Raw genomic sequence first — 17575 nt, forward strand, 5'->3', positions numbered from 1 at the left:
ATAGTCTTTGAATGTATTTCCAGTGTCTGTATATTTTGGTTCACAGTTTCTCACAGTCAGCTTAAGTCCAGTGAGTATTTTGATATATCTGATTGAGGCTACACCTCAATGCAATTTGGACACCTCATGATTTTTCATCTTTGTCTTAACCGTATTAGTTTTGAAAACTACATTTCTTTGCACTCTGATTTTTTTCGGTTTTCGTTCATTTTTATTTATTTTATAAAATGAGAGCAGCATGCAATAAAACTTTCAAGCACAGAGCACTGAGGATGAAGGGTAAATATTGCAGCGACAATGCTTGACTGAGAGGTGTATCATTCAGTGATAGTCTAGAGTTCATGCTCTTGTTTTGAGATACAAAAGTCTAAATTCTGATGTACTAAAGACAAAAGAAGTTGTGACTGTCAGTGTATGACTAAGGAAAATGTAAGCTGTAAAAAAATTAGGCATGTTTACAATTTAACTTTTTTACTAATTTATTTGAACTCATGACCAAATTGGTGATAGTTTTCCCATTTTTCTTTTTATTTAAATCAAGCAAGTTATAGATAATTTTGAGGATTTTATGTATTTGGTGCATTCAAAGCCAGGATTGCTATTTTTTTCCTCATGTAAGACCTCTTGAAAGAAACAGTAACCTCAAGGGATCTATTGAAATTTATGCAAAATATAAGGCCTTTTTCTCAGGAAAAGATCGAGAGTTTTTGTCAGTTTTTTATAGGTGTCAGTGACCATAAAGGGTTATGAACAACAAACAAAAGTTTCCATTTTTTCTAAAGTATAGAAAACAAGAAATTGAAATGATAAAACTTATAAATTATGCTTAGATTTAAGTAGAAACTGGCACAAACATTCAGAGCTTAAGTCAGTTATAAATTATCACATCTAAAGTCATCTTTTCTTAAAAGTCTCCTGATGTGTTACAGAAATATGTATCGGTTGTAGAAAATTTGGAAAATAAAATAAAAATTGCCTATAAACCTATCACCTAAAGCTAAGACTTGGGCACTTTGAGGGCATTTCTTTCACACTTAGAGTAATGTGTTTTTATATAACTTTTAAACTTTCTTACGTTGAATTCACATCTCATTCTATTCTCAGAGCAAAAGAATACTGATGAAGAAACAGGTACCAATGATAACTGACAAGTGTGAAGTTAAATGTGCATGGTTGTTGGTGGAGGGCACAAATTCCTCTCTCCCACCTTTGCTGTGTAAAGTTTTCTGATAGACTTATAAAATATAAAGAACATGGATTATTTCATCAGCATCTTCTGATATGTTTCCTAGGTATGAGTTGAGAAAAAGGAATATGAGACCATATTGCCTGAATTTTGAATACTGTCATTTATCTTGATAGTATTTTATTTTGCCATGACCATTTTTTTTAAATGCTGTTGATTTAATACAGATACATTTAAATTGTTAAAAGTGTTCCCCTTCCCATCAGATTGCAGAAGGCACAACAATGTAGATCCGTCTTTCAAGAATGTTTTTATTGCTTAATATAACCTTGATAATTTATGCTGTTTAAGAGGATACTTTAAAAAAATCAGTAATTCCTTTCTTTAGAAACGAGAAGATTTCTCTCTTTACAATGCCCGAATTCAGTATTCCTCTATTTTCTTAATTTTTGAGGTAAAAACCGAGGCATCCATCAAGCCAGTGGATCTTTAACAGAAAAGCATTGCAAAAAAAAAAAAGACATGCTATATTTGAGTGATGATCCCTGCAGCATATGGCATAAGGCTTGGTTGCAGAGCAGGCACTCAATAAATGGTGAATTGAAGTGAAACAAAGGTTTCTTGGATGCTTAATGGGACATTCTAGAATGGGTATGATGGACTGAAAATCATTTTTAAAGAAGATTGTATATTTATTCATATATATTCCAAAATCTTTGGGTTTTATAATTTCTTAAATTAAAAACTTAAAAGCATTAACTCTGCCCCAGATCAGCCCAAATATTAATACTAATGTAAAGCCCTTTCCCTTTTTTCCCTTTAAGCATCTCTTTGTGTTTTCTGCTTTTTTGTTTAGGATATTAGGTAAAGAGAATGATAGAGAAGATTTTTTTAAAATGGGCTTAATGTCTATTTTCTGCCTATTCCAACTTCATACATTAAAGTGAAAATTAACAAAATTTTATTTCAGTGATTTGTTTTATTTTCCTTTTTTATTATTGAAAGCTGGAAATTGGAGTCTTTAATCACTTGTCTCAAAGAAGGGATGTAGAACTTTTTCTTTTGCTTTACAAAGATTTTCTTTTATCCTTTGCATTTAAGAAGAGGACTAAAAATGAGTTCCTCTCATATTTCTCCCATCTCCTTTTTTAATATTCTATTATGAAAATCTTCAAACATACAGAAAAATTGAAAGAATTAAATAGATGAACCTTGATCACATATCTATCCATACCTCAACGCTTAATCCGTTTTTTTATGATGCATTTGACAGTAAATTGTGGACATCTGCATACTTCACCTATAAGTACTTGAGCATACACATCATTTAACTTACTGTCTCTCATACTTTTTTTTTGCTGTACGTGGGCCTCTGACTGTTGTGGCCTCTCCCGTTGCGGAGCACAGGCTCCGGTCGCGCAGGTTCAGCGGCCATGGCTCACGGGCGCAGCCCCTCTGCGGCATGTGGGATCTTCCCGGATCGGGGCACGAACCCGTGTCCCCTGCATCGGCAGGCAGACTCTCAACCACTGTGCCACCAGGGAAGCCCTCTCATACTTTTTATAACCTTGTGAAAATAAGGTATTTCTCATGAGATCTGTCCTGATCTTCATCCTTAAAGTTAAGGCTAGTTTGTAGTTATGTCCTTTTTTTTGCTGCTTCTTTTTAATAACAATAGATGCTTCTCAGGAGGCTTTCATTATATTATAGCACATGATTAGCAAGACTCAAAAGAAGATTATAAAAGTTTCTTATATGCTGTATAGCAGTGCTTTAGTTCTTATTTTCTATAAGGAACATTGCATGAGGATGTCTGATGCAAATTAAATCTTATTTATTGGATAATTCTTTTAAATTAAGAATTGAAGGCTGAACCTAATCTGTAAGGATCAGATATGGTGAAGCCAAACAAAGAGGTCTATATAGAATAAGTAGGCTTGAGAGGTTTATCGTAACTATATCTGGGTTTTATTTTCTATTTGAAAAAAAATTATTTTAAGCAGTCCCTTCTTTGACTACATATTTTACAGTCTCTAAAAATTTAGTTATATATTTCTCAGTGGTAAAATAGAAAAACATCTATTCAATTTTGGTACAAATAAAGATAGGTACAACCTTCCATAGCACATTAGTTCTTAGAATCATTTTTGTGTTTTCTGTTTTATAGGCTTTGTGATCTTTAATGGGATTATTTAAGCCCTGAGTATGAGAGGGACTATTTGGAGATAACTGTTTGACCAGGCACTTGATGCTGGATATTTCCACTAGTGGGAATTTCTCCCAAAGACACTGCTTGACTCCTACTTGCCTCCCTTCAAAAAGGATTTCTGCATGAGCTGCTTTTTAAATTATCTTCTCCTTTCTTTTTGTATTTTTAGAAAACAATTCAAAATTTAGAAATAGCAACTCCAGTCTTAAACTGTTCTCCAATATGTCCACATTTTTGTTCTAGAGAGAATTATTGATAAGTTTAAAACTGAATATACGTGCTTTGGAAAAATACTGATATTGATCTCTTGTAGCACCTTGATTGAACCTACTGTTCTTTTAATATATAAAAGAGATGTTTTGTTAGAAGTCCCCCTCCTTTCAGGTGTATTTACCGGAATAGTATATATTGAATGCTAACTTGAATACTAGCTGTTTAACAATTGTAGGAACATTTAGACATCTAAGCATTTGTAAAATTACTTATCTAAAACTGCTAGTGTTTGTAGATTTAATATTGAGTTCACTGTGTGCAGGTATTGTGTCACATCAGATCTTTATGGACAGTATCCCATTTATTACTTGCGCCAATCCTGTTTCCAGAAGCTTCCTGAATTGTTACATTTAGCTATACTTTTAGCAGTAAGTTGTGCTATTTGTGTCAAATTGAATGAATTTGACAAAGTAGAATTATTTTAGTGGGTAATATAGTCTTTCTTTAAAATTTTAGAATTGGTGTTTTTTGATACTTCATGGAAAAAGGGTCATTGGATGCTCAATGTAGGTGTTCAGTGCTGGGCAGGGTGTTAGACCGTTTATATTTAGTCCTCTTTGAATCTGTGCGATAGTTAGGCATTATTCCAATTTTACCATTGAAGATACTAAGACTAGGGTTAATTTGTTTATGTTAAGTGATGAATCTGGGATTGACCCTCTGGTCTGACTTCAAAGCCATGTTCTTTCTGGTATATAGCCCTGTTCATGAAGTTTCCTAACATTTTATTCATATAAAAATGTATCCAGAAGGATCATTTTTGCCTTAAACACATTTTATGTTTATTTATAAAAAAGGATTCGAGAAGAAATTCTTTAAAAAGCACTAGAACATTAGAAAATGAAAAGCCTTGCTTGAAAGAATACAGGTCAGAAGACCATGTTAAGGTCATTGCTTATTGCTTTCCTCTTCTTGACAGAGTAGATCTAATTTCTCTTAAATGTGTGGTTTTTTCCATTTTCCTTCTGTTTTCTCTTTTGTAAGAGGAAAATGTTGATAAGTGACATTTACTGCAGGAATATTTTAGGATGAATGACAATGTATATGTGAAATTCCTTGATATTTTTAAGACTAAATGGGATGATTTTTATTATGTTACTGTTGCTTTAGGGGAGCGAAGGAGTAAACTGAAACCAATTCCATGGTTTTTATAAAGCAGCCATTTTTATTATCTGGAGAGTGATTATCTATGCTGCAATTTATTCTAATTTTAATTCGACAATATCTACATGTTCTTTTAAATTACTTGCTGAAATGATGAGTTTTTTGTTTTTGTTATTTTTAAAAATTGAGACCACCACCCGTCTGCTTTAAGAAAATTTCAGTGCTCTGGTTTTGCTTGCAGCCTGCAGCCTAGCAGGCAACCCTTAGGAAACCTCATATCCAGAGAAGGTTTGAAAAGAGGTATCTCATTGTAGGGCTATTCAGTTCCAGCAGGTGTGAGAACTGAGTAGGGTTCACAGTGTGGAAACATATGACCATTTCTGCTCTTACAGAATTACATCCTTTAGTGGTTTGAAATTACTTTATTTAGGTAGTTCTGTTTAGATAAAACATGGAACAGACACCAAGGCCCAATCGAAATGCTTTTTATATTACCTCTACCTAATTTCTTTTAGCCCCTGATTGATTGTCTCTCACCTTAATAACATTAGTATGAGTAACTGAAGGGTTGATGACTCTACCACATTTTTCAACCTAAAGTTTTCCGAGGAGAACTGAAGCATCTGATCATATTTTGTGTTCGTGATTTCTGTTCCAAAAACAGTGTTTATTCAGTCAAAAGCTTTTATCAACTCTTCTTCCTTCATCTTGAGCCCGTGTCCCTCCAAACTCACTGTCTCCCTTAATTTCCAAATCTTGTTTAATTCAGATGATCCTCTACCTTAGGAAACACTAATTTTCAAGATGTGTGTGTCCTACATCTAAAAGCTAATGTCCCTGAGAGTCTTAATTCTTTGATAAATGTATGGTGGAATAATGCTGTTGCTAAATTTTGTAAAAACACGATTTTAAAATTAAAAAATACTTTAATCTTTAAATTGCTAAAATTAGGTGTTTGATTAGCTTGTCTTATGATACATAGGCTACTTGAGGAATTGTTAATTTGTGTATTAATTTAGTATTTGGTATTTTTTTGTCAACAGGAAGAAAGTAGATAATGACTATAATGCCCTTGAAGAAAGACTCAGTACCTTGCCTGATAAGTTGTCTTATAATATCATGGTATGTTTGGTGTATTTCTTTTAAAGTAATATGTTGTTTTTGTAAAGATATTAACTGTGTAGAGTAAAAAGATGTTTCTTTGCTTTATGTGTATTGATTCACAAATTGCCTTCCTGATGGCCTCGATCAGAGGTAGCTACCATAGCAAGGAAGGTTTGTTTTTGTTTTACTTTATAATAATACACTAATTGTAGTAATAGTTGGTATGTACTTTGCCTTTTTTCAGATTTATATTAAATTATCATGTTATGATGGCATAAATGTTAGCATAAAATTTGACATATTTGGTATGCAAATTTACTATGTTAGAAAACTAATTGCAACAGAAATATGGCATGTAGTCATTTCCTGTTAGCCAGAGCAGGAATAGACCATAATATTGTGTAATTCACAGAATTAAACCCTAGAACATTGATTTTATATAAAAAGGTGCTGCTGATTTTTGTTTTGCATGATGTTTCATATCAACATAGCAGTCTGTTCATGAGCCCTGAATTAGATTCTTTCATTGCATAAATATTCTTTTTCATAAAGACTGTGTTCTTAATTAAATTAGCCCAAATATTTTGAAAATATATTGTTCTTTATTATACCAGCTCAAATATTTCATAAATTTTGTAAACCCTTTAAAGCTGTGTATATGTTAATTCCTGTTTCGCTCAAAAAAGAGACTGTTTTCTCAGAAGTAATTTTCAGTTTTTAAAAATCAAAGTTATTCTTTATTAACTTAACATTTTATTTCTAGTTTGCTTTCATTTAGATTTATGAATGAGCAAAAAATATAAACATTCGGAAGCAACACTAATTTCTCTGAAAGCTATATGTAAATATGCTCTTTTCTTGTTTTAATGTTGATTTATTAACCTAAAACAACTTTCTATAGGTTTTCCCAGTGAAATTTTAATATAATGTTAAATTTCCATGAAATTGACATTTTATTTTTCCTAGTGTAGAGATAAAAAGGACCTTCACACAGAGCTTTTAATGCTGCTTTATAAAATGTAGTTTTTAGTGTTTTTAATTTTTTTGACCCCCCCCCCCTTTTTTTTTAAACAATAGGTACCATTTGGCCCCTTTGCCTTCATGCCAGGAAAACTTGTCCATACTAATGAAGTCACTGTTTTACTTGGGGACAATTGGTTTGCAAAATGTTCAGCAAAGCAGGCTGTGGGCTTAGTTGAGCACCGGAAAGAACGTATGTACCAATTATAAATGATGTTTCTTTGCTGGATGTGTATTGGTTCACAAAGTGCCACGCTGATGGACTGTTTGCTATTAAAAGTACCTTCCATTGATTTATTAGATAAATATAACAAATATCCAGGCTATTTGTGATTCTTTCGAATTGGAGGTAGTTTGAGCAGATCCAGCGTTTGAGAATGTGGTCTGGAGAATGGAACATCTGGTTGGAAATGTCACCCACATTAGTATGTTTTCGGAAATTACCAAGTGTAAAAGTTATCACATATGGTTTTGTAGGTAGAAGTTGGATAGGTATAAGAATTGGGGTCATTTGATATTTTATAATTGGTTTGTTTTAGATGCTTTTCATAGACTTACTTCTGCTTTTTAATACTTTAGCACAGAGAAGGAATTTACTTCCTTCTCCTTCTCCTTATTGAACTAAGATAAATACCTATTTGCAAAAGTAGAAACAGTTCTTACCATGCGTTTTGGTTTGGAAGAGGTTACATTTCCATTTTACAGAAGAAAAGGCCAGGTGGGGAGAGATGCTACCTAAAATGTCACCCTTAAACTTAAGTGGTTTGAGGTTTCTGCCTCATTTTATTGAGGTAGTTCTGGTTTTCTTTATCTGTGATATTGTTTATTGATTTATACATACACACACGTTGTATAGTTGGATGGGTTGGCTTGGGTGCTAGCTTAGTTGCATTTTAAAATTAGGTTTATTTAATATCTAATCTATGTTCTTATTTCTGTAATAGCATACTTAAATTGATAGTATAATATCACCCCTACCTGATTTTTAGCCTTCTAGTTAAATATGCATCTGAAAATAAATTTTTGAGGCTCCTTCTGTATAAATGAGGTCATGTAGATAGAAAGCAGCTGAGTTTTCTAAAGCTGAAATTATTTCACTTATACATGAGTGGGTACTAGTTGGAGAACTCATTTACTCAGTGAAAATTCTGGAATCTATATTTGGAGACTCTAATTGCAAATCAACTCCTATAAGTTTATAATTGATATATATTTTGATCTTTTGTGCCACTAATCAGAATCTTATTGTTTGGCTTGTGTATAATTTCTGGCGATGATAATTCTTTTGGCATTACTACATTAAAGTAAGTCATGTATATTAGAGCAAAGAGAATGGGCATAATTCTTTAAAGGCCTTTCTTAATGGTGAAGGCTTTCTTTATCTACTGGGGTAACTCTGCTGATATGAAATCAGTTCATTGTCTTTTGAAGTTTGTTCACTTTGATTTTCATATGGATATTTCAGCAAAGAAATCTTTAGAATCAATTTGACTTATATTAATGGAAGAATACTTTTAATAGAATAGAACAGAACTCTAGAATAGCAAAATATTTTTTGGTAAATCACTTTCCAGTGTTAAATACGGTTTTAGGAAGTGACCAAAATGATGACTTTTGGGGTCAATATTTATCTAAAATAATTTTCAGAATGCATAAATAATAAATCATGTTTGAGAATCTGTTTTGGTAAATGAATTCTAAAAAGTTACCACACAGTTTTATAATAATTTATAATAACTGAAGAAATTGTTCAGGCATATTATTGTACTTAACATTTATTAAGAAAAGATATTTTATTTTTCTTAAGGCAGGAGAAATAAAGCAGGTTAAACATACCTACCTCAGTGTCAACAGAGTAATTGGGGAAGGTTGAAGGGAGGTCATTGCATGTTTAAAAAGTAATCAAAATACAGGACAAAATGGATTTAACACAACAATAAAAGGATTCAGAGGTGGTGACTCAGAGGAAGATCATTTGTAAGAGGAAGATGGCAAGCTCAGTGTTCTACCCTTTTGCTCACATCTGGCATTTGGCCATTTAACATGAATATGACCAGCTTTTTAAAGTTTTTTATTTTTTAAAATTACTAGAGCAAAGTTGACTTTTTATTTGGTATACAGTTCTGTGAGTTACAACACTTGTAAAGATTTGTTTCACCAGCACCACAATCAGGAAACAGAATAGGATACAGGATATACCTTAGTTAGGACATGGGACCACACCAAAAACTCTCTCAATGTTTCCCTTTTGTGGTCACACCCTACCTCTACCCCTAAGACCTGACAACCACTGATCTGTCACCTTTTCTAGAATGTCATATAAGTGGAAACATGCACTAGGTAACCTTCTGAGACTTCTTTCACTCACCATAATGCCTCATTTAGGTTGTTCTGTGTAGGAAAAGTTCATTCCTTTTTATTGCCGAGTAGTGTTCCATTACATGCATGTACCACAGGTTTTCTATTTATCTATTGAAGGACATTTGGGTTTGCTTCCAGTGTTTTGGCATTTACAAACAGAGTTGCTATAAACCTTTTTGTACAGGTTTTTATGTGACCATAAATTTTCTTTGCTGTTGCAAAATACCTGTTGTTTTCTTTTAGTGTCTTCGTCTGGCTGGCCTCATAGAAAGTATTCCTTCCTTTTCACTATTTTGAAAGAGTTTAAGAATTGGTGTTAATTCTTCTTTGTTTGGTAGAATTCATCTGTGAAGCCATCTGTTCTGGGCTTTTTTTTTTTTTGGCTGTGTTGGATCTTTTTTTTTTTTGGCTGTGTTGGGTCTTCGTTGTGGGCTCTTCATTGTGGCATGTGGGCTTCTCTAGTTGTATTGCTCAGGCTCTAGAGTATGGGGGCTCAGTAGTTGCGGCACATGGGCTTAGTTGTGGTATGTGGGATCTTAGTTCCCCGACCAGGGATTGAACCCGGGCCCCCTGCATTGGGAGCATGGAGTCTTAACCACTGGACCACTGGGGAAATCTCTGTTCTGGGCTTTTCATTGTTGGGAGGTTTTTGATTATTGATTCAATCTCCTTACTTTTTCTAGGTCTACTCAGATTTTGTGTTTCTTCTCATTTCAGTTTTAGTAGTCCATATGTTTCTAGGAATTTGTCTATCTAGGTTATTCAGTTTGTTGGAATTCAACTGTTTGCGGTATTCCTTTATAATCCTGTTTCTGTAAAATAAGTAGTGTTGTCTCACTTTTCTTTTTGATTTTTTAAATTTAGCTTTTTATTTAAGATCCTGCTTTTTATTCTTCCTCCTGCAGGTTTACAGCATATTTCATTTCAGGTTCTATATGTGATTATAAAGTCATCTCTACTTTTATTTCCGGTTTTAGTGACTTTAGTCTCTCTTTTTCTTAGTCAGTCTAGGTAAAGACTTGCCAGTTTTGTTTGTCGTCTCAAAGAACCAGCTTTTATTTTTGATTTTTCCCTGTTGTTTTCCCATTCTATATTTTGTTTATTTCTACTCTAATCTTTGTTATTCCTTCCTTCTGTTTGCTTTGGATATAGTTTATTATTCTTTTTCAAGTTTCTTAAAGCATACAGTTAGGTTATGATTTGAGATCTTTTTTTTAATGTAGTTGTTTACAGGTATAAATCTCTCTCAGCATTGCTTTCTCTGTGTCCTATAAATTTTAGTGTATTGTGTTTTCATTTTTGTTGATCTCAAGGTATTTTCTAATTTGCTTTGTGATTTCTACTTTGACCCATTGCTTAATTCAGTGTTTTGTTAAATTTCCATGTGTTTGTGAATTTTTCAGTTTGCCTTCTGTTGTTGGTTTCTGATTTCATTCCATTTTGATTGGAAAAAATACTTTGTGTGGTTTCAATCTTGTGAAAATTTTTAAAGACTTGTTTTTTGACCTATCACATGGTCTTTCTTGGAGAATGTTCCATGTTTCCGTTAGAAGAATATGTATTCTGCTCCTATTGGGTGGAATGTTCTGTATGTATCTGTTAGGTCTAGTTGTTCTATAGTGCTGTCAAAGTCCTCTTTCCTTAATCATTCTCCTTTCTGGTTCTTCTGTCCTTTATTGTAAGTGGGATATTGACATCTCCAATTCTTACTGCAGAACTGCTTGAACTGTGTCAATTTTTGCTTCATATATTTGAGGCTCTGTTGTTAGGGGTGTGTATTTTTGTAATTTTATTCTTTATTTTAAATTTTTATTGAAGTAGAGATGATTTACAGTGTTGTCTTAATTTTTGTTGTACAGCAGTGTGATTCAGTTATACATGTATATTCTTTTTCATATTCTTTTCCATAATGGTTTATCACAGGATATTGAATATAGGTCCCTGTGTTATACTGTAGGACCTTGTTGTGTATCCATCCTATGTATAATATTGGGTTGGCCAAAAAGTTTGTTTGGGTTTTTCTGTAACATCTTATGGGAAAACCCAAATGAACTTTTTGGCCAACTCAGTATTTGCGTCTGCAATCCCAAATTCCCAATCCTTCCCTCCCCCACTCCCCCTCCGCCTTGACAACCACAAGTTTGTTCTCTATATCTGTGATTCTGTTTTCTACCTATGTCCATGTATGTCGTATTTTAGATTCCACATGTAAGTGATATCATATGGCATTTGTTGTTCTCTTTCTGACTTACTTCGCTTAGTATGATAATCTCTTGCTCCATCTGTGTTGCTACAAATGGCATTATTTCATTCTTCTTTTATGGCTGAGTAATATTCCATTGTATGTATATACCACATCTTTATCCATTCATCTGTCAGTGGACATTTAGGTTGTTTCCACGTCTTGGCTATTGTAAACAGTGATGCTGTGAATATAGAGGTGCATGTATCTTTTCGAATTTTAGTTTTGTCTGGATATGTATGTCCAGGAGTGGGATTGCTGGATCATATAGCAACTCTGTTTTTAGTTTTTTGAGGAACCTCCATACTGTTTTTTCCGTAGTGGCTGCACCAATTTACATTCCCACCAACAGTGTGGGAGGGTTCCTTTTTCTCCACACCCCCTTCAGCGTTGTTGTTTGTAGACTTTTTGATGTTGGCCATTCTGACCAGCGTGAGGTGGTACGTCATTGTCGTTTTGATTTGCATTTCTCTAATAATTAGAGACGATGAGCATCTTTTCATGTGCCTATTGGCTATCTGTATCTCTTCTTTGGAGACCTAAGTAGGTCTTCAGCCCATTTTTTGATTGGGTTGTTTGTTTTTTTGTTATTGAGTCATATGAGCTGGTTATATATTTTGGAAATTAAGCTCTTGTCAGTTGCATCACTTACAAATGTTTTCTCCCAGTGCATAGGTTGTCTTTTTGTTTTGTTTATGGTTTCCTTTGCTGTGCAAAAGCTTCTAAGATTAGGTTCCATTTGTTTATTTTTGCTTTTATTTCTGTTGCCTTGGGAGACTGACCTAAGAAAACATTGTTACGATTTATGTCAGGGAATGTTTGCCTATGTTCTCTTCTAGGAGTTTGATGGTGTCATGTCCTGTATTTAAGTCTTTAAGCCGTTTTGAGTCTAGTTTTGTGTATGGTGTGAGGGTGTGTTCTAACTGTATTGATTTGCATGCGGCTGTCTAACTTTCCCAGCACCACTTGCTGAAGAGACTGTCTTTTCCCCACTGTATATTCTTGCCTCTTTTGTCAAAGATTGACCATATGTCTGTGGGTTTATTTCTCGGCTATTTTGTCCATTGAACCATATGTCTTTTTTTGTGCCAGTACCACGCTGTTTTGATTATTGTAGCTTTGCAGTATTTTGTTTTTTTTTTTTTTTGCAGTACACGGGCCTCTCACTGTTGTGGCCTCTCCCGTTGCGGAGCACAGGCTCCGGACGTGCAGGCTCAGAGGCCATGGCTCACTGGCCCAGCCGCTCCGCGGCATGTGGGATCTTCCCGGACCGGGGCACGAACCTGTGGCCCCTGCATCGGCAGGTGGACTCTCAACCACTGTGCCACCAGGGAAGCCCAGCTTTGCAGTATTGTTTGAATTCTGGAAGGGTTATGCCTCCTGCTTTGTTCTTTTTCCTCAGGATTGCTTTGGCAATTCTGAGTCTTTTATGATTCCATATAAAATTTAGGATTATTTGTTCTAGTTCTGTGAAAAGTATCATGGGTAGTTTGATGGGGATTGCATTAAATCTTGCTTTGGGTAGCATGGCCATTTTAACAATATTAATTCTTCCAATCCAAGAGCATGGGTTATCTTTCCATTTCTTTGGGGTTATCTTTTCATTTTTTTGAACCGTCTTCAGCTTCCTTTATTAATGTTTTGTAGTTCTCAGCATACAAGGCTTTTACCTCCTTGGTGAGGTTTATTTCTCAGTATATAATTGTATTCTTGATAGATTGAACCTTTTATCAATATAAAATACCCCTTGTCTGTTGTAACCTTTTTTGACTTATTTTGTCTCATATTAGTGTAGCCACTCCAGTTCTTTCTTGTTACTCTTTGCATGGAATATCTTTTCCATACTTTTGCTTTCAACCTATGTGTGTCCTGAGAAGTAAAGTGAATCTCTTTTTGACAGCATATAGTTGGATCTTGTTTTTTTTTTTTCCCCCCCAATCCATTCTCCTAATCTGTGCCTTCCTACTCCATGGTACTTTAATACATTTACATTTATAGTAACTATTTATAGGGCATTGCCATTTTATTATATTTTGGTATGTCTTATAGCTTTTGTACCTCATTTCCTTCATTCTGCCTTCTTTTGCGTTTAGTTGATTTTTTTGTAGTGAAGTGTTTTGATTCCCTTCTCATTATCTTTATTGATAGTTTATAGGTATTTTGATTGTGGTTACCATGGAGATTACTTACAACATCCTAAGGTTATAGCAATGTATTTTGAACTGATTCCAGCTTAACTTCAATCACTTAGAAAAAAAGCTGGTTTTGTATAGCTCTGTTCCCACTTTATATTATTGATGTAACAGATTATATCTTTATATTGTATACCGATTAACATAGATTTGTAATGATTTTTTTATGCGTTTCTCTTTTACATCCTGTAGCAAATAAAAAGTGGAGTTACAGACCATAATGACAGTAATACTATTTTAAATTTTTGCCCACGTTTACCTTACCAGAGATCTTTACATGTTCATATGGATTCTAGTTATTGTCTAGTGGCTTTTCATTTCAACCTAAAGAATTCCCTTTAGTTTTTCTTGTAGGGCAGGTGTAATGATAAGGAACTCCTTTAACTTCTGTTTACCTGGAAATGTCTTAATTTATCCATCACGTCTGAAGGGCAGTTTTTAATCTCTCAGTACTTTAAGTATTTCAGCCCACTGGAGTTCTGACTTCCAAGGTTTCCGTTGAGATCTCTGCTGATATTCTCATTGAGGATACCTTATATGTGATGAGTTTTTTTCTTGGTGCTTTGAAGATTCTCTCTTTGTCTTTCAAAAGTTCGATTATATGTCTTGCTGTAGGTCTAATTGGGTTTATTCTACCTGGAATTAGTTGAGCTTTTTGGATTTGTATCAATAGATTCATGTCTGGGCAAATTCAAGAGTTGTTCGGCCATTATTTTTTCAAATAATCTCTTTGCCACCTTCTGTCTCTTCTCCTTTTGCAACTCCCTTAATGCATATATTAATCCACTTGATATGTCCCATAAATCCCTTAGGTTCAGTTCACTTTCCTTCATTTTTTTTCTTTCTGTTCCTTAGACTTGATAATGTCAAATGTCTGTAATCTTCAAGTTCACTGATGTTTTTCTTCTGCTTGCTCAAATATGTTGTTGACCCCTCTAGTGAATTTTTCAATTCAGTTATCATATTTTTCAGCTCCAGAATTTCTGTTTGGGCCCTTTTTATAATTTCTCTTTGTGGGTATTTTCACTTTGTTCATACACTGTTTTTAAAATTTCCTTTAGTTCTTTGTATTTCCCTTTAGCTCTTTGAGCATAGGAGAGCAGTTGTTTTAAAGTCCTTTTCTAGTACATCTGATGCCTATGTTTCTTCAGGGACAGTTTCTAGAGATTTATTTTGTTCTTTTGAATGGTCCGTGCTTTCCTGTTTACTGTGTGCTTTTTTGATATTTTGATGAAAGTTGGGCATTTGAAAACACAACCACCTCTCCCAGTCTTTGCAGAGTGGTGAGAAGGACCTTCACTAATAAGCTAGGCATTCTTTAAGCCTTTGTATCAACCCAAAGTGAAAAGTTTTGTCTTTTGTGTATTTTCTGAGCATGTCTTTCCTGGGTCTGTGTATGGATTTTTGATTTCCCTATATACATGGCTTCTTTTGAATATTTTACTTTGCCAAAGATTGTCACCTCAACTTCTCTTTGCAGCCTCAGGATGTATGTTGTATGGCTCAACCTCTAATCTCTTGCCCTAGACATCTGCAGAACTGTAGTCCTCCTGCAGCTTTCAACAGCAGTGCCAGCTAATTTCTTCCCCCTGAGGCCTGGTTTAGGTGAGACAGATACCAGTTTTTCAGACAGCCCCCAGACTGGTTAGAATGTTGCAAATACAGTCTAGTTTGTTCTCTGTGGTTCAAGGCAGGAATCTGGGCTGCCACCTTCTCCAGACCAAAACTGCTCCACACTAGGGAGTGGGTGGGGAAAGGCAAGTAAAAATGCCATGAAATTTCCTGCCATTTTGACTGTGGCTTTTTCTTGTTTGGGTGTTTGCATGGTTGTAGACCTTTGACTGTTTTCCAGAGCCCCTCTAAGATATTTTAGTTAGTTTTTGTGTTTTTGATGTTTTTCGGTGAGGCAGGGAAAGCTTGAAGCTTCTTAGTCTGTAATTTTGCTCCTTGTTATTTTAAAGGAAGATTTTATTTTCCTTTGAGCATAGGAAACTTCTGAGCAGGTTTGTAGTGAGTAAACGTAGTGAGTGATTAACTGGAGGAAGGAAGGAATGAGAAGATCCTGGAGGTGATGAGATTCAAAGCATAGATAGAAAATGTAGCTTTGGAAAATATCGATGAAGAGAAAGAAGCAAGATTAGGTGAAGAATATTTGGGTTGAAGACGTTAGACTAAAATCTTCATAGTAATAAAGTCAAGTTTATTTGTTCAGAAGTAGGAGAGGTTAGGATCTTGAAGTGCATGTGGACTACGTATTATGGGAAATGTGATATGGCCATCAACAAACTTTTATGATTCATCTTATGAGGCAATATGTATATTCTTTAGTATCTTCAGTGAGGCATATCTTAAATACATTAGTATTTTGTTACAGAGTATATGATTTTTGGTTTTATATTCAGAATAAACATAAATAGCTTTAAAACATCATATACCTTAAAACATATAATAAAAAAGTAGTATCCTTCTCTGTTCCTCTCTGCTCCCAGTTCCCATTCTCTAGAGGTATTTCTTTTAGTCTTTAGGCTAATCTTTTGCTTTGCTCTTTTTATGCATATTTCCCAAGTACTTTGCATATTCTGTTTTCTTGATTTTTTTCCCCAATTTTATGTAGTATCTACTAGTTGCCTGCGTATAATTAAAGGGGAACATTTAGCTCATGTTCTTCTCCCTGTTCTTCAATCATTTTAATATTTTTTATTACAATTTTTGTTTAATCAGTGTTCATTCTTAAATATAATTCCATTTCCATTCTTGAACAGCCTTTCATTTGAAGTTTACTGCTTTTTTTTTGTTTGTTGCATAATGTTATGTATCTATCACTAATTCAACCAAACACTTTCATTTTATTCTTAGAGACTTCTTTACTGGAGTCCTTCATATTTGCTCCCATCTTGAATTTCAAAGAATGGCTATCTTCCTGGTGTCCTCCTTTATCACTGTACCATATCTTTGCCTCTTATTTATTCCCATTTCTTGGTTCCTATAGCATCTCCTTTCAAGTTTTAGCTTTTAGTAACTTTCTAGGAAGGTATGTGGGAGATACATTTTTTGAAATTTTGCAGGTCTGAAAATATTTTTTATACTCCTGCTTTTTGTAACTAGTCTATTTAGAATTTGAAGTTTAAACAATTTTGAAGGTCTTCTGTCTTATGGTTGCTAGTAAAAAACTGATGCCATTTTCTTTCCTTTGTATGTGACTTGTTTTTTCTCCTTAGAAATTTTAGGTTCCTGTCTTATTCCCCATGATCTGAAATGCCACAGTGATATATACCTTGTGTAGAGTTTTAAAAATTCATTTGCTAGGTGTTTGGTGGGACCTTTCAGTATGGAGATTCATGCCCTACAATTTTGGGAAATTTTTAATATTATTTCTTTGAAAATTTTTTTCTCTTGTCCATCTCTTTATCTTTGTTATAATTTTTTACCTGATTTCTTCTATTTTATGTTTGGAATCATGGAATGAGTTTTTTTTTTCCCTGCACATTTTAATTACAAGGAGCTCTGTTTTTTGTTCATTTATTTGTTTTTCTGTTGTCCTTTGAATGTTTCTTTGGCATAGATACTATTGTTTCGTGGATATAAAAATCTTTTTTTAGGATTTTAGAGTTTTTTCTTTTAGAGTTTTCTTCATGCATTGCCTTTGTTTTTTGTTCCTTTCATATTACTTTTTTTTTTCCTCTCTGGCATTTGTAGTGAAGACTTCAAATATTTGGTGATCATTGGCTAACCATTCATACTTAAGAGTTAAGCACTGTTAGGAAACTGTGTGGGCAGAGTTTGTTGACTAATAGCTTTTCCCTAGGGAGTTAAAGTTGCAAGATGATTTTTCTCATTAAGGGATTGACAAAAAAATCAGCAGTTTTGGAGTTAATTAGTATCCT

General features: G+C 34.1%; 1 protein-coding gene across 2 annotated transcripts in view; it reads left to right on the forward strand.

Moving 5' to 3' along the window:
* URI1 (URI1 prefoldin like chaperone) overlaps nt 1-17575 on the forward strand; it is a 65811-nt gene that overhangs the window by 33163 nt on the left and 15073 nt on the right. The window contains exons 1-3 of one of the 2 annotated variants that reach the window (XM_019941010.3): nt 1138-1292; nt 5816-5894; nt 6954-7089. In XM_019941010.3, coding sequence (XP_019796569.1) covers nt 1282-1292; nt 5816-5894; nt 6954-7089 — 226 coding nt within the window. In that variant the 5' untranslated portion in view covers nt 1138-1281. Of the gene's footprint in view, nt 1-1137; nt 1293-5815; nt 5895-6953; nt 7090-17575 lie in introns of those variants that run through there. The other variant, XM_019941009.3, reaches the window with a different exon arrangement.

This window comes from Tursiops truncatus, chromosome 19 (genome assembly GCF_011762595.2).
Source record: "Tursiops truncatus isolate mTurTru1 chromosome 19, mTurTru1.mat.Y, whole genome shotgun sequence".
Classification (NCBI taxonomy): Eukaryota; Metazoa; Chordata; class Mammalia; order Artiodactyla; family Delphinidae; genus Tursiops; species Tursiops truncatus.